This window comes from Colletotrichum costaricense (assembly GCF_030867565.1).
Source record: "Colletotrichum costaricense strain IMI 309622 chromosome Unknown Scaffold_11.1, whole genome shotgun sequence".
NCBI classification, from domain to species: domain Eukaryota; kingdom Fungi; phylum Ascomycota; class Sordariomycetes; order Glomerellales; family Glomerellaceae; genus Colletotrichum; species Colletotrichum costaricense.
The window spans coordinates 1460534-1482845 of NW_026848240.1; the positions used below are offsets into that span (position 1 = coordinate 1460534).

The 22312-nt window shown below is 46.8% G+C and overlaps 4 protein-coding genes across 4 annotated transcripts, besides 1 other annotated feature; 2 read left to right on the plus strand and 2 right to left on the minus strand.

Moving 5' to 3' along the window:
* Positions 1 to 713: 713 nt before the first annotated feature.
* CCOS01_10846 (X-Pro dipeptidyl-peptidase C-terminal non-catalytic domain-containing protein) lies at positions 714 to 10693 on the plus strand (the record flags this gene model as incomplete). The annotated part of the gene is made up of 4 exons (XM_060459000.1): positions 714 to 2396; positions 7905 to 8026; positions 8097 to 8409; positions 8468 to 10693. 4 exons carry the CDS (start codon positions 714 to 716, stop codon positions 10691 to 10693), a joined length of 4344 nt encoding a protein of 1447 aa, XP_060310802.1.
* A 451-nt stretch (positions 10694 to 11144) lies between these two features.
* CCOS01_10847 (uncharacterized protein) lies at positions 11145 to 13451 on the minus strand (the record flags this gene model as incomplete). Its single annotated transcript, XM_060459001.1, has 4 exons — positions 11145 to 11747; positions 11931 to 12827; positions 12974 to 13261; positions 13314 to 13451. The coding sequence occupies 4 exons, from the start codon at positions 13449 to 13451 to the stop codon at positions 11145 to 11147; spliced, it is 1926 nt and encodes a 641-aa protein (XP_060310803.1).
* Positions 13452 to 14490: 1039 nt separating this feature from the next.
* Positions 14491 to 15678, plus strand: CCOS01_10848 (uncharacterized protein; the record flags this gene model as incomplete). The annotated part of the gene is made up of 1 exon (XM_060459002.1): positions 14491 to 15678. The coding sequence occupies one exon, from the start codon at positions 14491 to 14493 to the stop codon at positions 15676 to 15678; it is 1188 nt and encodes a 395-aa protein (XP_060310804.1).
* Positions 15679 to 16113: 435 nt separating this feature from the next.
* Positions 16114 to 16804, minus strand: CCOS01_10849 (uncharacterized protein; the record flags this gene model as incomplete). Its single annotated transcript, XM_060459003.1, has 2 exons — positions 16114 to 16528; positions 16680 to 16804. 2 exons carry the CDS (start codon positions 16802 to 16804, stop codon positions 16114 to 16116), a joined length of 540 nt encoding a protein of 179 aa, XP_060310805.1.
* A 4331-nt stretch (positions 16805 to 21135) lies between these two features.
* Positions 21136 to 21213: a sequence feature (Short protein (CCOS01_10850, KAK1520731.1) was converted to a misc_feature.).
* Between the last annotated feature and the right edge of the window lie 1099 nt (positions 21214 to 22312).

The window sequence follows — 22312 nt, forward strand, 5'->3', positions numbered from 1 at the left end:
GGAAACTTTCGGTTGAATAAGGTATGTGTGAGATCCAATGCCTCAGTATAGCTTGATTTTCTCCAGATATTACTCGTGTCTATGGAATGGAATGAATCGTTGTGTTTATAGGCAACATGAACGTTTGATGATCCAAAGTGTTGAACCGATCAAGACACTTCCTGCCCACCGAGCCGTAAGCCCGCCCATAGACTAACTAGTACCTTGAGCTCGGGCAGGTGCAACAACTCTAGAGCATGTTCCGCTATCCTGCCGAAAGCTACTCCTAGCCACTCGGAACAATCTAGCTTAATCCCATCGGTACGGGGCGGAAGAGTGGTGGGGGATATCTACGATACTAGTCTAGCACTGTACATTCGAGGGGAATGCTTCGGTTCGGCATCGGCTGGGAGCTAAGTCTAGTGTAAGGCGCTCGGTTCGGGAGTTGGCGGGCCTGTTTTCTTCCCGACTTGGACGACACTCCATCACACCCCACCCCCGTAAGCAGCCGGGACAGCAGTTTCTTCCTTTCATGACCGCGGAGGGCCGGGAGAGGAGGGGTTAGAATCAATTGGAATTTGTACAAGCCGAAGTCATGAAGTCTTTGAAGATGGCATTTGTACAAGTAGACCGGGACTTGCAACTGGAGGTTAACGGTCTCACTGGATACACTATAGCAAAGTGCTCTCCGACCTAAGAACAAGTTAGCAAGAGAGAAAAAGGCCCTTGTCATAATGCCGTCTTCAAGGTTCTCCGGTCTAGAAGTGCCTATCGAGCCGTTGAATGCACCAACACCCGGTCGTGATGGCTACGACGGCCTCAATCCACATACAGAGACCCTACCCGCCGGCTGGAAACATCCCCATCCAGACGCGCGCCCATTGCCCTCCGCCATCCTACTAGAGCACGACGTCGCTATCAAAGTCAGAGACGGAACGACACTCTACGCAGACGTACTGCGCCCGCCAAACACCACAGAGAAAGTGCCTGCGCTAATATGCTGGTCCCCCTTTGGCAAGAAGTTCAACGGTCTCACGTCGCTGGGCTACATGACGCCATGGAACCTCGGCATCCCGTCTGGCACCCTCTCCGGCCTGGAAAAGTTCGAGGCGCCTGACCCGGCGGACTGGGTTCCCCGCGGCTACGCCATCGTCAACATCGACACGCGCGGTGCCTTTGACAGTGGCGACGAGAACACACCAATGGTCATCATGGGCGGCCAAGAAGCCGAAGACGGGTACGATGCCATCGAGGCCGTGGCGGCGATGTCCTGGTGTAGCGGTAGCGTCGGACTCGCAGGGAATTCGCACCTCGCAATCGCGCAGTGGTTCATCGCGGCGCTGCGACCGCCGAGCTTGAAGGCCATTGCGCCGTGGGAAGGATGCGGAGACTTGTACCGCGAGCAGTTTGCGCGGGGAGGCGTGTACGCTGGCGACTTATTTGATGAGTTGATTATCAAGCATATGCTGAAAGGCCGCGGCGGTATCGAGAGCTTTCGCGAGATGTACGCGCGGCATCCGCTTGCTAACGCGTGGTGGAACGACAAGAGGCCAGATATGAAGCAGATTAATGTGCCAACGTATATTACGGGCACATGGACGAACACTATGCACGGTATGGGTGCCATCCGGGCCTGGTTGGAGGTGCAGTCGAAGGAGAAGTGGTTGAGATGGCATCCGTGGCAGGAGTGGTTTGACCTTTGGGGTAACTCTGAGGCCAAAGATGAGTTGTTTGCGTTCTTTGACCGGTACCTCAAGGGCGTCGATAACGGGTGGGAGAAGACGCCCAAGGTGAGGATGTCTCTGCTGCGGTTTGGCGAGAAAACTCCCCAGGCGATTGAGAATATTGTTGAGGAGGATTTCCCGCCGGCGCGAACGCAGTACAAGGAGTTTTTTCTTGGCACGGAGGAGACGCTCATCTCCACTACTGCGCCAGAGACGAAGACGACGGTCAGCTACGACTCCGAGTCTGGCGGAAACGTCAGCTTTACTCATACCTTTCTCGAAACTACCAACATCATGGGCCTACCCAAAGCCGTGCTGTACATGTCTTGCCCAGATCACGACGACATGGATGTGTACGTTATGATTCAGAAGCTCGACAAAGATGGGAAGCAGATGAAGAACCTTAACATTCCATGGAAGGGCATACCCGTGAACTCGTTCCAGGAATTCAAGCCGGAGCAAGAGACGGAAGTCGTGCTGTACAAGGGCCCTGTGGGCATCCTCCGGGCTTCTCATCGAGCCATCGATGAGACCAGGAGCATGCACCCACACTGGCCGTTCCACCCGCACGAGAAGGAGGAGAAGATTACGCCTGGCGAGGTAGTCAGGCTGGACATTGGAATTTGGGCGCTCGGGGTTGAATACGAGGCCGGCGAGAGTCTGCGGGTTGTCGTTAGTGGACAGAGCTTTGCCGTGAGTAATTTCGGGAAGAACCATACTCTGAATAAGGGTTGGCATAGCCTACACTTAGGAGGAGACCAAGCAAGCCACATTGTTCTTCCTTTTCTATAGATAATATCACAACGGTCCGCTGAGATGCACATCTCAATTGGCCTTCATCTCTAGTATCTGGTACCCGCCCGAACGTCATGCTTTCTGCATAGTAAGTCGCCTTTGTGACCAGGCTCTCAAGAGAAATCGGACCTTGCAGGTCATGATTCTTCCTACATGCACAGAAGAGTCAAATCTGGCGTCCACAGGGGTCACAGCCCAAGCAGCTTGCAAAGCCGATTCGACGCATTCGGGTCATCTTTCCGCTGAAAATGACGGTATCCTGGGCAGGTGATTAATTGCTCGCAGGCAGAAGGTGCGAACGAGTGGGTCACATCGGACTGCGCAGGAGATCAGACTCGGCCTCTGTCTAGATGGTCACATGGCCAATACCACAGGTAGCAAGATATCTTCTTTCTGCAACGTTGATGTCGGATGTCTGAGTCGACAGTAGCACCTCTGGAGCACACACATTAAGCTGCAAGATTAGAGGGGCATTTGGCGTCGCGTTCGTGTTCGCCGTGTACCCTTGCAATCAGTGAGCTGTCTGGGGTCGGTAGCAACAGGGATAAATTTTCTGTTGGTTGCAGTGCTTCAGGTTGAGTGCTTCTTTGCCCGGATTCAGGGAAACTTGCACCTCCTCTTGGAGACTTGACGTTGTGAGGTGTGACTGTGATTGAGAACATGATGGCACAGCTAATCTAAGTGAGTGACACCGGTAGTAGGGAAACGTGAGAAGTGGAAGACAGCACTCCCAAGCGATTGAAATGCGGACTTGCAGACCGCCGAGCTGACCGCCTAAGGTTTCATCGGCCGCTGCGCAAGCGTACACGCCGGCTCAGCGTCGGGCATGCGCAACGGGGCGCGGCGGGCTTGTCCTCTGTCACATCGCGGGCCGCACTCCAGACGCCGGTTCGCAGTTTGAGTTCGAGCAACGGCTGCGCCGGTTCGTTTCCTGTGTTGCGTATCACATGAGGATCTTCGAGTCATGGAGGGACATGGAAGGGAGAACTCAATCTGCTGGTTCCCTCCCATCGATCGGGCTTGCATGCTGTGGATACTGGACAGAACGGTCTCGATAGAGGCGAACGAAGGCGACAAACCAAGGGCAAGAGAAGACAACCAGGCCAGGCGCGCGCACAGTCTTGGGGCCGAGGCCGGTGGGGCCAGCGGAACGTTAACCAGATTCCGGGAACGCTATTTTGGTGTTTTGGGTGCGTTGGTGTGGGCGTGGGCCTTGGGCTTCGGGGACGGTGGCCGGAGGCGTTTGTTAGATGCGTGAAACCAGCCGGGGCAGGCCGTAGGATGCGCAGTTGGGCGGGGGTATCCGTATAGGTCGCAGATTGGGCTACGTTGGTGGCGAGATGATGTTGGAGTTGGCTTGGCTCGTAGTGGTAGAAACTTATAACGCGGAGTCCCAATTCATGGATACATTGTGGGCGGTTGTCATCAGGTACGGAGAAACACTGAATAGAGCCATGGTGGGTGACGCTCGTCAAAAAGATTGGGGATCGTTTGATGGACCTGGCACGATGTGTATCCGTACGATAGTCTGCGAGGAGTTCGGTAGAGGAGCTACTGCAAACTTGGATCGGCAGAAGCAGACGGCGCAGAGTCAAAAGCCGACGGCTCTGGACGAAGGAAGCAGTCGCATCGAAATGGGACCAGGTGGAGTGGTTCACGGCTCGGCGTCGTGGCGCTACCCAATCGACCTTGTACGAGATGAGAGGGCTGTCAATATCAGGTACCAATGTGACCTGCCGTTGTGTCTATCGATGGACAGCCGCAGGACTTGTTGCGCTTTGACGGTGATAGTAAGGGAAGCGACTGCGACCAAGACCCTTGAACCGCCATCGGTTCTTTTCTTCCTCTTGATGAGAGATGAGACTCGGTACGGACGTAGCAGCCGGCGGCCGGATATCCGTATTTCGTACAACATTGCCTCGGTATCTGCCAGGGACTGTCAGCTGTTGTCTTAAACACCAGCCTCCTTCTTTCAAGCAAGGCTTGCTCGTGGAGAGAGACACAACGACATTTTGCCTGCGGCTTTCTCAAATCAACCCCTCTTTCGTTGCCCCCTTTTGCGAGCGGGTGCAATGGATCATGGCGCGCCCCTTGAAGATGCTCTTGAACGGCAGAGTCAGCCTGCAGCCGGGGAACTGGGGAGGACCTTGCTTCCATCACGTTGGAATCGACTCTTATTGGGCGTGAAGGAGGAAGATGCAGAGGAGGGAGCAGAAGCAACAAGGATGGCAGCTCGGAGTAATTGGACGGCGTGCAGGGGACCCGCCAGAGAGACGTACCCCTGCATAACGCGTGCACAAACACAAAAGAACAGGGCTTCTTACATAATCACACACACAGCTCACAAGTGCTGGCTTATGCAAGGGGCGCTCGGATCATTTGTAGTGGCTGTTAGTGCCGGCGCCATTGAGAAGAAAAAAACGAGAGAAAAAAAAAGGATTAATCAATCGATGAGAAAAATGCCCGAGCTATAGGCTTTTTCATGTTAGTCGGCATTTCCACATTGCGCATACGCTTCTTCACCGCAAAGGAATGCAAGATTGACAATGTATGAGCAGAGGTCATAGCGATTACCGACCTGAGGGACAGAAGGATCTGACAGCTGCGCGAGCTGAGCGAGACTTGGGTGGTCAGATAAACATTAGATGAGAATGAGATGATAGCAGCGCCAATATCATCACCAACACGACACATTCGTCTCGTGACTTCATTGCTGCCCAAACAGCTTCCCAGAACCTGGAAGTCAAATTCACTCACGCCACTGAGTCTGCTGGAGATGTCGGTCAATGGCAAACTCTGTACGGAGCACAGTACTGCGTGGTGGTGCTTTTCACTTTCTTAGCTAACACACTTTGTAAGTAGTTCCTCACGCAACGTGCCGCTAGAGCAGAGACTAGCGACTGACGGGTGCCGGTCGTCGGCACTAACAGCGGCGACCTCTGCGCCAGGCAATCTCCCTTGTCCGATGCTATTCCTGTTCCTGTCCTTGCAGGACTGGAAGCTTGCGCGGGCGGCGCGCCAATTCTGAAGGTTTGGTGAAGATCCGACTAGGACCGAAGAAGAGAGCGAGGGACAATCAGGCACCAAGCGATCAGAGTGAGGCGCGACGCGCAACAGCTTAGGTAGCTGGCCGAGTCGATTGAATGTTCTCGGACACTGAGAAATGGGTTGGCTCGCATGCTTGGTAGAGACACGCTGACGGATGGGAAAAAGCAAGAATATTTGTTTGCCTGCAGCGGGCATCTGTGCCCATTTCACTAGTTTTTGCTCGTCTTTTCTCTACTCGACTGGTCTGATGTCTTTCTTTTGAAGCATTGGATCGTGGAGGAGGCGCATCTTCTCTTGCCTGTGCTTGCGCTTGTTCAGTTGAGGTTCTTACACCATTGCAACTCACTCACATCTCACTTTCATCCTGAGACTCACTCTCACTCTCACTCTCATACGGCCCTACCAATCCAGCCACCTCGCCTGATATTCCCCGTTTCTTTCTCGTTGCCTGCAAGATCCAACCAACTTCATCACCAACACCAACGAATACATCACCAAATAATCAACGCGCATCCTCCAACGGCATTCGCTCGACCTTTCCCCCACCGCGATCCTTGCACCTATTGGTCTTTTGCTCGGCTGCGCATCTCCTTCCTGTGTCCAACCATCGCGTCTGGCCCATCACATCCCACCTCATCCCACTCTTCTCCTGCAAGGGTCTGCGGTCTCCCACATCTTGTCACTCGCTTTGCTGCCCATTGGCGAATAATTCAACCTTGGAATTGCTGCCTTTTGACTCCCCGCGTGCCTGCAGTTGGTCCCGTCACATCCACACAGTTCCACACCCTTAAGCCCCCTGCAGCTACCCTCGTCACTTTTGTTCCGTTGCATCAGACGCCCTTCCCCTTCCTTCTCCTGCGTGTGCGTATTCCCGTCACCCAAGGTTCCCTTTGCGCCGCCAGCCGTGTGTGTCTCTTTCTTCTTCCGACTCGCGGCCGATCATTTGCAGTAGAGAGAGGGCACAGAAAGAAATGTGCTACCTGCTCCGTCATCCTCGCCATTCTCCATTTCCTCTCCCACGAACTGTCATCGCCAGATTCTCTGTGCGAGGGTCACCACAACAACTGCCACCACTATCATCAGTCATCTTGACCAAGAAACGAACCCCGTCGTCATCTTCGCATCGCTAAACTTCAATTGGCCAACAGAACAACCCCGAGATAGCCCTGTCGATCGGTCGCTATCTGCTCCCTGGACCTCCTAAGGGTCTCTTTCCGGAGCCTGGTCCTGTAGGTGTCTAGCTGCTTTTCCACCATTGTTGACCAGGTCGCCTATCGTTTCTTAGACGACACCAACATCGTTGTCCATCGCAACACCAGCATTGCTCGCGAACACGACATTGACGGTGGCAATTCACTAAAGACCATTCCATCTAGTTGCCAATAATCATCAACATCATCTTAACCACCATCGACATTCACTACTTCAGCTCAGCTCCAGATACCCAGTATTTCTTTCATTGCCCTGCGTTCCCAGCCTCTGTCGCCAGCTTGCCTGGGTTCCTGCGACTAGGACCCTCCGTTTGTCCCACCAAGCACCACGCAATCGAGACATTCCAGTATCGCCGCCCCTCGTCAATTGAGACATTCCTGCGGCATCGCGATACCTAGACATTTGCGCTGCGGCGATACAACGTCTGCGACACGGCCCAGCCTCCAACGCTGGACCCAACTGCCGATCCGACGTTGTGGGAGACAAAAGACCCGACTCGAGAGTTCGCCCGCTTGCCCTGCCTTTCCACGTTTGCATCGGTTCATGGCGAGCCATCCGACGTAACGCAAAGCTCCTGTCTAGACGGCCTGTCGGTTCTCCCCTCAGTACCTACTCCGTATCGCCCAGGGAAAAGAGTATTGCACGGCACTTCCACCACATGCCGCCATCAGCAGTCGCGTAGGCCCAAAGCTGCGGAAACCAGGTCTCGGCCTGTTCTCTCACAATAGCAGCTCTCTTATACCTTCAAAGCGCATCCACAGCCACGACTCGACGGCTTTGCTACCACTGCAATTTTCCTTTCGCTGCCGCGCCGTGCCCAGGGATTCCTCTCCTTATTATTCAGTTACCAAGAACGTCGATTGCCCTTCCCGTACTCGTCCCCCCTTCAGCTGCGTTAGCTCGACGCAACTGCCATTCGCGCTTCTGCACCTCGAACAGGCATCATCCTGATCCTCGACGCCTTGCTGTCGCCCAATTCGGTCACTCAGCACTCCAATCCGACTGTCGGCGTGATCCTCTGGGCCAAAGAGCCGTCTGATAATACGAATTTCTAGGTCGACTTGCATGCGGGCGGGCGATTGTTCTCGTGCAATCGGATCAAGCACAGGACGCCGTAGTTTCTTTTCCCTTAGATACGATGGACAGTCTTGCGCGGACTCAATCGCGCGACCGCGAGAGGTCACTACCCTCTCCGGTCTACCCACGTCCAACTTCGAGATCAAGTACAAGTACCAGTGCAACCCGACGGACCCCTCGAAGCGCAAATAGTTCGACTTCACAGTTCGTTACCTCGCCGAGACCACCCAGTGCTCACACTGCCCACAAGTTCCATCACAGCTCTTGCACTCCGTCGATGGTGACCTCTCGGCCTGGATCTGCTGTGTCAAGAGACCGGTTCTCTGATTCTGGAAGGCAGAGCGCTGCATCCACCTATCTCCAGGACAAACTCCAGAGGAGAAGAGAGGAGGCCGACAGGTTGGCCGCGGTACGGTCAACGCAGGACATGGCCGCCTCCGTAGAATTACCACCACGACATGCGCAAAGTTCACCCGTGAAAGGCGAGTCCGTTGATGGACGTCGGCCGAGATCAAGTGGAGGCAATGGAGAATCTACAAAGAATAAAGGCATGGGCGCCAAGGAGATGGAGGCAGTGAGTAGCCTTGGATCACATCTTTGTACACTACCCTTACTGATAGCTGCCTCGACAGACTGTTTCCACCTTGCACAAGCAAAACTTTGACCTGAAGCTCGAGCTCTTCCACCGCCGCGAACGACAAAATGCGCTCGAAGAGCGTGTCGACGCCCTCGAGTCCGAGAAAGCACAAATAGACGATGTGAACGACAAGCTACTCGACGAGTTGGAGAAGCGAGACAAGGCTGTGCAGGAGGCGGTCCAGATGATAGTGACTCTTGAGGCCCAGGTCGAGACGCTATTAAAGGAGCGGGAAATGGTTCGAATGGTCGACGCAGCCGGTTTCCTACATCCCGACGACCTCGAATCTCGCCTTAGAAGCCCCACGCCCAAGCCTAGAATAGCGGACCTGGCACGACTTGAAGATGATGCTAAGACGCTCAACCGCATGCCGAGTTTTCTATCGGACTATACCGAAAATACCGAGAACCTACGAAAAGTCTACCTCAGCTCGCGCGGTAGCGTACTCAGCTTACCGAGGCTCAACACGGAGGCAGTGGATGAGACGGATCCACGTCGTGGTAATGGCATGACGAGCCCGAGCCTCAGCGTCCTCAGTGAAAGTTCCTTTGTAAGTGTGTATGGCGAGAAAGAGGACCAGGATCAAACAATTGTGGCCGATGCAGACGAGCCACACTCTATGGATGGTGCTTTACCACACTCCGCGCCACCTCGGAAGGCTTCGTACGGCAGCGACCAGTCTAGGATCCAAAGACCACCGACCACCATGTCGACACGATCCAGTCGCCCAAGTAGGTCCAGTTCAACTAGTCGGGCTCCTGGTCCAGGCCAGTTCCAGTCGCTCCACGACATCATCGACCACACCTCGCCCCTCCAAAAGCTAGCGAGGCTCGATCATACCTATCTGGACAGTCTGCCCGTTCAAGACTCTTCCCCGATGGCAGGAAGAGGGCAGTCGCAGAAGCAGACTAAGGACGCGAAGCGCGAAGCATTGCGGAGAGTGACAACAGATTCACCAGCTTCACACCCCGGCGAAGGCCTTCCTCCGACACCAGACACCATTTCCACATCAACGCTTCGAAGATTCAAGACGTCGAATGACACGCTCTCGAAGCAGCGAGCTGTGTCGGATCAACATAGCTATCGCTCAGTGTCAAGGGGAACGTCCAAGGATGATGAGGGGGATCACGGCGGAGGTGCACGGGTATTCCAACATCCCCCATCCTCTGCATTCACTGGACCCGAAGAGCCAGCCAGTGCCCATTACTTCGACTCCCGGCCGCCTTTGATCCCTCGCCCCAGATCGGCAGATGAAACTACGATATCGAATCACAGAGAACTCGACTGGGACTCTGATGGAGATTCGATGCACTCCCTCGACTCTAGCCTCGACATTTGGCTACAGCAAGGCAAGGACCCAAAGTTCATTGCACAGCAGCGGAGTGAGTCTCCGGACCTATTCAGCTTTCCTCCGTCCGGCGGATGGAACACAGCTGGCATGTTCGGTTCTTCTGGTGGTGCATTTGAGGTCCCAGGTCTCCCTCCGCCGCAACGTAATACGGCCGAGGATGCCCTCTTCCAAGACGGGGTTCAGCCCCTGCCTCCGCCTAATAGGAGGTCGAGTTTGGGTGCTAAAACAGGCCAGACCTCGTCAAAGAACATGCCCATTAACGGCAAACTTCGCAAGTCACCATCTCAAAGCGGATCTAGGCGCAACAGTGTTGATGCGCAAATGATCCAGCTGGCAGAGGCAGTGGCCAACAGCCCGCAGCATGATTCAAAGACTGGTGCTCGTTCCAAGGACAGCAGCCACTATCCCCCTTCCTCGACTGCCGCGCCCCGTGGGCATCGGTTGAACTTCTTCAAACGGTCCATCGGAGGTAGCACCGCTCCGAGTCCTGTCCAGCATGCGTCACCGGTAGCCGAGCCACCCGCACCAACTGCGCCCCAAGCCCCGATGGGTGTCCCATCATGGGTGCAGCGAAATCACCCGGGCGAGGAGGACAGGGCCAGCGCGACACCGCCTCCCATTTTGCGAAACCCTCGTCCGGCTCGTTCTGGCAGCTTTGACGAGGGTGCGCCTGTGTATGATCACGGCCCTACAGCCCCGACTACACCCATGGCAAACCATGCCCCGAACACGCCGAACGTAAATGGAACGCCTGGCTCCACAGAGACCACACCCACGAGCAACTCTGCGAGTGGTGGCGCACCCTTGCACAAGCGGAAATGGTTACCTGGCTTTGGTCGGGCGAGCAGTCTACGGAATCGTGCTGGCTGAGGAATCTGGCAGTCATCAAGCCAATCGCCGCCAGGAACTGGTGAGGGCAAGAGCGGAGCCGGCGGTCCAGGAGATCTGCCAATAAGGGGAAGCTGGCCCAATGTAGCATATTTGGCCCCTTCAATGGGCTTGTTGTAATACCTTTGCCTCATACGTCCCTAAAGTGTGGCAAGTGGATGACGTGTTGTACGATGAGGACGAACCAAGCAGGCCATGATCTGGGATTTCAGTTGAAACCCGCCGAGAAGTTTTGAAATCTGGCGGGAACGGGTGGGATGGCGTTGAATAGCTACAAGCGGAAAAGCACGGCACTGTACTTCAGTCTATGGAAGACAGTGCTTTGAGGGTATCGATTCATCAAAAATAGAACTTGAATTATCCTTTTCCTGAAATCATATCTCTGCGCCTCTCTTGTGACTCTAAATGATATCACCCTATCTCCTAGTTACTTTCACCGCCGCGTCCACCGCAGCCGTACATCCTTGGGACGATTCATCTGCAGTGTCAGCCTGGGCTGGCTGTCCTGCGTCAAGTCCAATAATCTCTGTCTAGCCTGTGCTGCTGCTACCTCGGGTGTTGTTTTTGCTTGGGTATTGCCGCTTTCATCGTCTTCAGGGACTGGCTCGACGGTGCATTTGTGGAAGAGCGTCGCGAGGACGGTGACGAATTCGACTTGGGCCATTTTTTGGCCCGGGCAGGTGCGGGGGCCTGAGGACCAGGGGAGGAATGTGCCACGGGGGGGTTGAATGTGAGGAGGTTGTGGTGAGGATGATGATGGTGCTGGCTGGGGTGAGGTGAGCCATCGGGTTGGGGTGAAGGATAGGGCGTCGGGGCCCCAGGTTTTGGGGGAGGTGTGGAGGGCTACTGTGTTTATGTAGACTGTGCAAGGAGGGAATGTGTATGAGGAGGTAGTTGTGGACGATGGTAAGGTTGATGTTGAGGTTGAGGAGGATTGGAGGGTTGTTGACGTTGGGATTTGGCTTGGGAGAGTTTGGGTTGTTATGTTTGAGCGCATTAAATGGGTTAGAGGCGGAAAGAGGCGGAGGGTTTCGAACTTGGGATTCTGTCAGTCTGGATCTTGTCGTAGCATACGTGTATGTCTTCCCGCGGAGAGGGAGATCTAGTTATCTAGCAAGAGGAGATGGGATATGATGGGGGCCGCCTTCACTCAAAGATGGGTGGGAAAGAGAGATAGACTGAGTGAGTGCCGAGCAAGATGGGACGTTAGAAGACTCACCATGACAGCGAGACATCGCGTCAGTTTGGGAAAGACGACGCTGTAGTCCGGCAGTTCTCGATCCTTCTGCTCCGGCGAGGACGATGTTGATGGCGTGGGAGGGCCCAGAACGACATCGAGCTCGGCCTGGATCCAGGCTTGCCACTCTGGGTACGCTGCGAGGAGGGTGACGGCGTATGCTAGGGTATTTGCCGTCGTGTCGAAGCCTGCGGCGGTGAAGATGAAGAGGTTGCCTGCGATTTCTTCTTCTGTGAGGTATGATTTGGGGTTGCTGTTGCCAGTGGTGGCGGTAGCGCTCTTTTCGGCGGGAACGGCACGGCTCTTTTCTTGGTCTGAAAGGCGGACGAGCATGCTCATGATCGTATCCGTCTTTCCCACCGTCGCCGTGGTCAATAACTCGTCAGAAGGACCATTCAGAGATGATACCTCAGCCAACCGCCGCCTCTCCCGATCAAGCATGTCCACCGTCAAACCAGGTAATCTATGTAACGCCGCGCCCAACGTCTGAACCACGTTGGACATGAAAGGCAGCCGCAGGATGCGGATGGGGATGAAGGCGGCGAGGTCGAGGAGTTCCGTGCAGAGAGAGATTGCGTCGACGTAGGACATTGGTGCCGAGGGGTCGCCAGGGAGAGGGGTGATGGCGAAGGGTTTGTTGTCGCCGTAGGCTATTTTGGTGAGGACGTTGATTGCGATTGTGCGGAGGCCTTGGATTGTGGTTGATGTTGTTGCTGTTGCTGTGGTCATACTGGGAGTGCTGGTGGAAGGGGATGAGAGAATGTTGTTGACGAAGGACTCTGCTTGTCTTGCTGTGGCTTTGTAGACTTCTGGGCTGATGCGTTCGTTCAAGACGGGGGCTACGACGCGTCTTTGGCGGGACCAGGACTCGCCGTTGGACTGAAAGATTAGAGAATGTTGTCAGCTTGAGATTCCTTGCACTGTGAATGAAGCGATAAACTCGGCATAACTGCATCCCAATCTGTTGAGATCATAACATAGGGGCTTGAGACTGCTAGTCGGTTTGTGGAAGGCACTCAACGTACAGTCAGGATATTAGAACCCAAGAAGCCCATGACCTTGCACACGATATCCGGCTGAACAAACTCCCGCCGCCCGTTCAAGATGGCGTGCGCCATGGTCGGGTCGGCGCATATGAGCTGGTTGAGACCCGTGGTGACGAGCATGAAGGCCGGACCGACGCGGTCGTGAACGGAGGACTTGTCGCGAAACTCCCAGCCTACGACGGTGAGTTCTACGGTGGCGAAGAAGGTTGGCGGAAGGAAGCGTTTGAGAAGAGGGCGGAAGGGGACGGAGAGCACCACGTGGATAAGCTTGAGGTGTGTCAGATGAGAACTTGTCGGTTGAGATGTCGTGGAAGCTTACGTTTTCTGGGTCATATGGGCATATTATGATTGGCAAGCCTACGGTGAGAGCCGATCTGTAGTTTGTGTATAGAGCCCAAATTTGAGAAGCGATCCAGAGGATTGGGAGGGCGATGAGCCCGGTGAGGATTGGCCCCATCGCGGCGGTGTCGTGAGACGGACTTGACGATGTTTTTGTGAATTAGAAATCAAGATTGTGAGTGAGAATGAAATTCAGCCGTGGTGCTGACAATGGAATGAGTTTGAATGGATGAGGGGCAAGGGGCTAGTCCCATCACGTGTAAGGTACGCTACGATATGCACGATCCTTCAGACGCAATCCTTCAGGCAAAAGAGAGATTAGACGATAACCTGCGAAACGGTGACATAACGTAAGCTGGATGTGACATGGTTTAGCTTGGTGGCAGCTTTTGCGTTTCAAGAAGGACAAAATTCCAATGGAAAAGCCTTGGTAAACATAAATGTTACTGAGTTTCAAGGGAATGGGAGACAAAGAGCGACGGTGAATCGTTGGGCTGCTGGAGTTTCGAGGCCATCTTGAGTGAGGTGGAAGTTTCGAAGCGACAATTGAAAACAGACAATGCTCAAGTGGATGGCTCTGGGGGTCTCGAATTAGTCAAAACACTCAAGCACCGATGCTTCGTCCTAAGGTTGATATGAATGATTCATCTTAAACGCGTTCAACTTGGGCCGATCGGTACCGGGTTCGGATTCGCCTTTAACCTTCGGCGCGGTGAACGCAAATTGCCCCGACTCACCCCACTCCGGCGCGGGATTTATGGGGCGTGACGGGGGATTGACGCCGTGCGGAACAGCGCAGGCCCGTTGGCCTGAGAAGGCATTCGAATTCATCTTGGAGTAATGAAGTACCAGAAGGGCAAAGTCGCGAGATCGATCGCCCTCATTCTGTTTACTTCCGGCTGTTGACGTGGCTGGTGGGCTCACGGCTCGGTGAGCTAGTCTTCTTTGGCGTTGAGTAAGCAGGAAAAAGTAAAACTCCTCTGTGTCGTGGCTTTTTCACACATTCAGCCTCAGATCGCCCAACAACAGCATCGGGCATCTACTTCGACCACTCCGATTGAGCTACCTCAGTCCTTGATCTTGTACCAGAGATCGAAGGAGGAATATTTTCGCTCATTGACGACGCTGCCAGCGCAGAAAACCCTGTGCAGGCCACGATGTCTGATCCCTCACTTCCTCGCCAGCGACCGCCGGAGAAGTCAGACGCGCTTTTCTTCAACCCTTCGCAAACAGTACCTGAGCATACAAAACCACCGCAGAAACAGCTTTCTTCAATAACCGCCCAGCACGGAAGTCTAAGAGCTACCGGCAGGCCTCTCTCCGATGACCCATTCGCTCTGATCCCAGCCGCATCCTACAGCGCGCTGGCACAGCTCTACCAACTTGTACGGCTTTGTATAGGCGATCAATCTCAGATCGCGCGTCTCCTTTCACACTCGCGACAATCGGGCCTTGCACCAGCAGCTGCGGCACTAGTTGGCGGTGGATACGCGCGTAGCTTCGCTGTCGTGGGGTTTGCTGTGCTGGTGAACCACGTTAGGAGGATGCTCGCGCCCGCGCTGGGTGTGGGCGCGTTCGGGGGCCCAATCGCGACTCTGAAACTCGCTGTGGGTAGTCCAGCGCTTTTCCTCAAGGAGGAGATTGAGATTGGCTTCTTCGGGAGGGTATTCACGTCGGAAGGGGCGTGGAAGCTTCTTGGCGATATCATTGGGACCGTCGTCTTTGTGCGTGTCTTGAAGAGATACAGCCTGATCAAGCCAGATGATCAAAGAAGAAGCTGGAGCGGGATCGGTTTAAATGGTGTTCGAACTAGGGCGATCGAAAAGCGGAAGACAGCCGCGCTAGTCGTCTATCTGGTCTGGATTCTGGGATGTGCCGAGTATCTCCACGCGAGAGTGGCACATATTGTGGCCGTCGGCATCGCGTACTTCAAGCTCTTGCGGGGCGGACTGCTACATAAACAGGCTCTATGTGAAGTTGTGCTTCCCTTCACGTCGCCGAAACCTTCTTCGCTCATCGATAGTATTTGGGAGACTCTCAACATCGTGGGCTTTCATCTCGAGCTGGTATGCTTCATCGCCTGGGGCCTCTATCCGCTCATCAAACTCGCCATTCGCTCTACGCTCAGGGTTAATCCGAGCAAGATCAGACCTGAACTTGCGATGCTGATTGCTGCCTGGGTGTGGGGGACTGGGTACGTGACGAGGTACTCGAATAAGTACTATATCGGTCTGGAGATCAGCGGACTCCTGCTCGTAATGTGGTGGATTTTCGCTTATGGCATACTCCTTAGCCTATATATTCGCGATCTCAAGCTTAGGCATGGTGCTCGAGAGCTTAGCTGATAGAGGTAGAAGTCTTTCATGTCTATCATCTCCCGTCCCGGAGGCCTCAAACGACAAGGCAAATTGCAAGTATTCAGGAGGACCCAACATCAAACGTGTTGCCTCTCTTGAACATCTTCCACATTCTTACGGTCTCCCTAAGCCACTTCTGTCACCAGCCACATTCGATACGAGCTTATGACAGGGCTCTGAAGTCGAATTCATGAGTTGCTAGCTCGATTATGGGGCTGTTATGGGATACTTCAGCTTGCAATCAATGCCTTATTACCTGATGCTGCAGGCTTCAGAACTAAGCTGACAGGTTGTTGAAGAGATTCAGACCTGAATTGGGACTTGGAATGATCATGAGGTCCTTATTTTATAACATGCAGAAGGTATTTAAAACGTATCACCCACTTATCTCTTCTTTCAAGCCACCAAACATATAGCTCAAGGTCAGGTACTGTAAGAGTGAAGTAATCCGCCGCAAAATAGTGTGAATGCGAGAGCAAATCCGCCAATCGCAAACCCTCCTTGAACATCACTCTTGACTAACGTCCATGTAACCGATATCGTGAGACAAAGAAGGAATCCAGCACAGCCGAACATGAATACATAGAGTTCGTTCGGCGTTTCCACGAACTGCATACCCCATCCATCGGAACTCCCTTTAACTGGACAAGGTTGTAATCTTTCTCTCATCTTCCGAGGTATCCTTTTGAAAAGTACCGGAAAAATATCAGCATGATCAGGATTTTCAAACAAATGCATCATGAGATTGACTCCGATTGGCGGCTCAGTATCTGCTGTTTCATGATCGAAATCTGGTCCAATGGACAGAAAGGAAGACCGAGAAAAATTGACCAGTTGGGTGCGGAAGAGTCCAAACTGAGTTCAGTCAAGGGTCGTGTTAGTGTCAGGTCTTAATGGAAAGCGCATCTTGAGTTGAATACTTAGAGGCTATGTGGGTTGAGAAGGGGTCAAAGTATCATACCTTGAAAATTCCAATGACTTTGACTCTCCTAAGACAACTCCAACGACTTTGGGCTCGATATGTCTCGTAGGACGCGCGCAGCAAGTGGAAGAAGTTTTGGTCAGATCGAATATCGCACACATCAGGCTGATCAGCCTTTGTACCCCATCTCATGAAGGGAATACATAAAAGCACGAAGCTATGACGAAATACCGATGGCCTTCCCACTTGCTTCCGAGACGATTTGCAGAGATCAGGGTCCTTTCCATTCGAGCTGAGGACTTCATGATGCTGAGGAAGATTCTGTCGGGGATTGACATTCGCCCCGTTTTCAAACCAACCGCCTATGCTGTTGAAGATCAGAGTCCCGGAAGCATCTTGAGCTTTAGAGTTCTGTTCTGGAGTAACAGAGGTTGGCTCAGATTGTCTCAAAGACACTCCGGAGTAGCGAATAAGAAGGCTTTTGAGACGCCGAAAGCCGCCAGGCTTCTTTTCTATGTAGCTGTCCGCCACAACCTTTCCGCAATGAGGCTACGATAGTGAACGGGCCAGTCAGCTTATTGATGTGATAGGAGAAAACTTTTAACATGTCATGCAGTCGTTCAGTTCATTCACAGGTAGCTCAACTCACACAAAGCCACTCGACCTGCTTTCCCGCGGAGACTAATAGCTGCTTCTTCGAAAATGATCGGTAAATGCATACAATGCCTTTTCGCAAGAGAGCAGGAAACCTCTTGTAGGGCACTTGTAGTCTTGTGGCATGGGTACTACGGGTTGAGTCGATGATTCTTTTCTTTAAAACTCTCTTGAGTTTCCCAGGCTATCGTTTCCTTCAAAGAAACCTTGGTGGTGGATAGACTTTTCTCGAGAAAGCTCAAGCTCGGCCGTAAGTAGCGGTATTATTAGCAATGTAGGATATAGCGATTTCTTACGGCGTAGTAAAAGCACTCCCTATTAGATTAGAAGTCTAATTTAACCGTAGTATATAGCTAACTACGCAGGGGCTAATTAAGGGCCCTATTTACGATTATTATAACTAACCTAACTTATAGTTAGAACTTCTTTTTTATATTTACGTAGAAATTTATATAATTTAATTAATCTCTTTATTAACTTATAATTTAAACTAACTACTTTATAATAAGGATACTAATACTAATTAATAATTAAATTCTATTATTATAAATTAATAAAGTATTTTATTATATAAAAGAGATAACTTTTTAATACTATATAGGATAGGAGATTTATACTAATTAGCCTTATAAAAATAAATAAAAAAAAAGGTAATTCTTAAATATTATATAGAATTAAGTAATTATAGCCCTTTATTATTTATGAAAAGTTAATATTTATTATATTAAACTATATTAATTAATTAAACTACTTAAGTAACTAGTCTTTTATTATTATTTTAAGTAGTTTTTTTATTAAATAACTTTTTTATAACTAGCTTACGATTAGAAATTAACTAGTTAAATTGATTAAAGAAATACTTATATAATAACTATTTACCTAACTAATTAGTATAACGAACGAGCTCGATAGTATAATATAAAAGAGTACTACGTAATTAAAAAAAAGGATTTTTAAATATAAATATTTTTATTTAGTAGTAAATATAACTTTATAAGAGTTATAAAGCTAAGAGATTTATAGTATATAAAAAGGTTTATTATTACGAGGGTTTTATAAATACGACTTTAAATTTATAATCTAAATAACCTCTTTATAGCTCCCTTAACTACCCTCTGGGTATTATTTAGAAATATAATATAGAGAACGGTTTAATAAAAGAAAAGGGGATTTAAAAGTCCTAATAATATCGAGCTAAGAGTATTACGGATCTTAAAAATTAACTTAAAAAAAACGTAACTATTTTAAAATAGTCCTACGATCTCTTATTATAGTTATTATTAACTTAAAAAAAGGCTAAAAAAACGAGGATTTAAAAAAGAAAAAAAAGAATTTTTTAAAAAGTTATTAAAAAGCTTCTTTTTTATATTAGCTCTTAGTATAAAATTATTAATTTTAAAAAATTAACTAAGTAATAAAAAGAATTATTAATAAATAATAATTACTTAATAATAATTAAGTTATAAAAAAGACTACTTAAAAAATATAAAATAGGGTACCGAGAAGTAGTTAAAAAAAAGATTTTTAAAGTAATTAGCCCTACTTAATATAAGTAGTAAGTAGTATTTTTAATAAGTCTTTTAAACTTATAATTTTATAAAAAAGAGGGCTTAACTTTACTAACCGTACTTAATTACTTATTTAGTTCTTAATAGCCTATTTAGCTCTTTTATAAGCCGCCCAGTATTTATTTTTAACTATTTTTTTAAAATACTACCCTAAAAAAAGTAAGGTAAAAAAAAAAGTAATTTAAAAATTATAAAGAGTACGAGGCTTAAGAAGTTAGAAATATAAAAAATAACGAAAATTAGTAATTAGTAAAGATCTTAAAACTAATTATTACGTCTTTTTATAATAATATAAACGTTTATTATTATTATTAAAAAGGGAATTATTAAAACCTACCTTTTTATACTAAATAAAAGGGAAGATCTTAGTAAGTATAATAGCTAGCGATTTAAAAAGGTAATAATAATTATTAAAAATAGTAAAAATAAAAGTAATAGTAAGATAATAAAAAAAAGTAGGAATTATTTAAACCTTAATAAATTCGTTAAGTAATAAAAGTATAAATTTATTATAACTAGCGCGCGGATTAAATATATTCTTATTAAGATTAAATATATTAATAATTATTAATAAGAATTAATATACGGGCGTCGTAAATTAATATACGGGCGTCGCTCTTATACGGGCGTTACCGTTCTATTTTTTAATTAGTCTAAAAAAATAGTACCTCCCTATAAAAGCGGTAAGGGTAACTATATTAATATAGCTATTTTTATTATCCTCTCTAATTTAAACTCTAGTTTAAAATTTTTAAAAATAAGAATATTACTATAACTTACGTACTCGTTTAGAACCGCTATATTACTTATTTAAAATTTATAAATTTTAAATTAACTAGTAATATAAGTTTTTATAAATTTTAAATAAGCAAGGCTTCTTTTTACTATATACTTAAAATATATAAAAAGTAAATTATAATAACGTCTACCTAACTACCTTTTCTAACGTAGTTATAATAATTTATTATTATTATAAACTATTTCTTATTAGCTCCGTTTTTTTTAAATACTAAGCTATATTAGCCGTTTATTTATATAATTCCCTATTATCCTCCCCCTACTAAGAACGTTAAACTAGTTCTTTATTTATTATTAAAATAAGCTCGATATTTAGCTTTAACTTAATTAACTTATCTTTTTTATAAACTTAGTTAGCGTCGACTTATTTTTATTTTTAAATAAGTAGCCTCGCTTTTTATTACTTATACTTTAGTTATTATAAGTAGTACGGGCTTAACTAGTTAACTAGCCTTTTTTAAATAAAGCTAGTTATAATAAAATAGGCTATATTATATTTTTTAACTTATTATAGAGGGATATAATAATTTTAGGGTTAAGGATCTAGTAGTATAAATTTAAAAAAAACGTCTTTTAAAAATACTACCGAGGGTATACCTCTTATTTATTAAAAGTAGCTAAATTTAATATTTTAAAATAGATCTTATAATAATATAGGATACTTAGCTTAATTAAAATAGTATAATTTAGATTATAAGATCTGAGGGGGTCTAAGAATAGCCTCTTATTAAACAATATTGCTTTTTTTATAAGCCGGGCTTACGTCTTAATTAAAGTAAGATATTTTAAAAAAAGTATTATTCGAAGTTCGCTTAAGTACTTAAAACGAGTACTTATATATTCCTAGCTTATAAGTACCTCGTCCTCTATATAGGCTTAATAAAAACGTAGCTCCTAATCGCTAATTATATTTTATATAACGTTAATAAGTTAATATAAGTAACTAAGATTATTTAAGAGATATATTTTAATATTATTATTACTTAACTTAGTATTAGAGGTAACGCGAGTACTAAAGTTTTAATATTTTTAAATAAAATAACGGGCTTATTATACTCTTAAAAGTAGGTATATTACGTAGAGGTACTAAAAGATTAGGCGTTAGTTATTAAACTCTTTATAGAGCTTAGTTTAGGCTTTTTTAAAAATATACTTAGTCTTAGTAAAAATAATAAGCTTTTATATTATAAAGACCCTACGATACGTATAAGGGGGGGGCTTATTAATAAGCGTATTAATATAAGCCTTATCTTTATTACTTAGCGTAATTATTACTTATATTAATAGCTAATATCCCTCGTTATTAAACTTATTACTATTACTACTATAGTTACGGTCCTTAACCTATTTTTATTTAGCCCTAAGTATAACGTTAAAGTTAATATAGTAAATATAGAATTATTACTAAACGTCTAGGAACTGCTCGTTTAATATAGCTTTTATTTACTTATTATAGTCTATAATAATAATAATAAAGTAACGGACTAAGTATTAGTTTATAAATTAGTAAATACTTATTAAAAAAAACCAGAAACCTTTTAATTTCTTATTATTAATAAAGCCGAACGCGGTATTATAAATAGATTTAAAATAGGTCTATTTAGTAACTTAGAAAAAAGGGAGCTTAAAATAATTAGTATTATAAATATTATCGAAGCTAATTACCTTAAAGAATCGCTTCTATATTTAAAAATAGTAAAAAAAGGTCTAAATAAGGTTAATAAGGCGGTTTAGCTCGTTATTTACCTATTTAACAATATATAAGATCCCTCGCTTATTAAATAGCTTAATTAACGCCGCTATTAGTAAATATTTATTTAATTTTTCTTAGTTAATACGGGCTTTAGCGTTATAAATATCCCGCTAAGTAAATAAGGACTTTAGGAACTGCTCTTAAATAATAGTACGCATATTATAAGCCCGAATCCTAACTCGTCGGTTTATAATTTTAATAGTATTTTTAACTACTTTAATAAGCTTATAATATAAAGGGTATATAGAGGTTTTAAAATTAAAGCTATAATTATACTATTTATATTAAAAGTTTAGATAATAACATAATAACTACTTATTTTCTTTTTAAGCCTCGGTAATAACTTATTATTTATAACTATATTTATAAGACTTATACTATTAAATACTAATACTTTTTATAGGCTTAAGCTTATTAAACCGATTATATTAAAAAGTATATTAAATAATTTAGCCTCGAGCTTTATATTTATTCTATTTTATAATACTAAATTTATTAGCTTTTATAAAGTTATTAACTTAGTTAAAGAGAGTATTATAAGTTTATTTTAAATTACTAAGAATTAATAAGTTTAGGATTTTAGTTATAAAAAGAGAGGAGGATCGGTTATTTAGAGTATAATAAGAGGTTATAGTTCGAAAAGATACTTTATTTTAAATAGAGAATAGCTATAAGAGTAAATAGGGTAGTAAGTTAACTTAGGGACCCTATATTTATTATTATTAATAAATATATTCTTATTATTAGAATAGTACTATTATTAATTATTAATTAGTCTTAATAACCTATTTAATAAGTTAAAGAGTATTACTAAACTACTCTATTATAAAATAGGAAGGTTATTAAGACTATTTATTAGGGGGAGAGGGGTTATATTTTAAAAAAAGTTATAGGAGAGTAGTCCGCTAAGTTTTTATTATTCTCTTA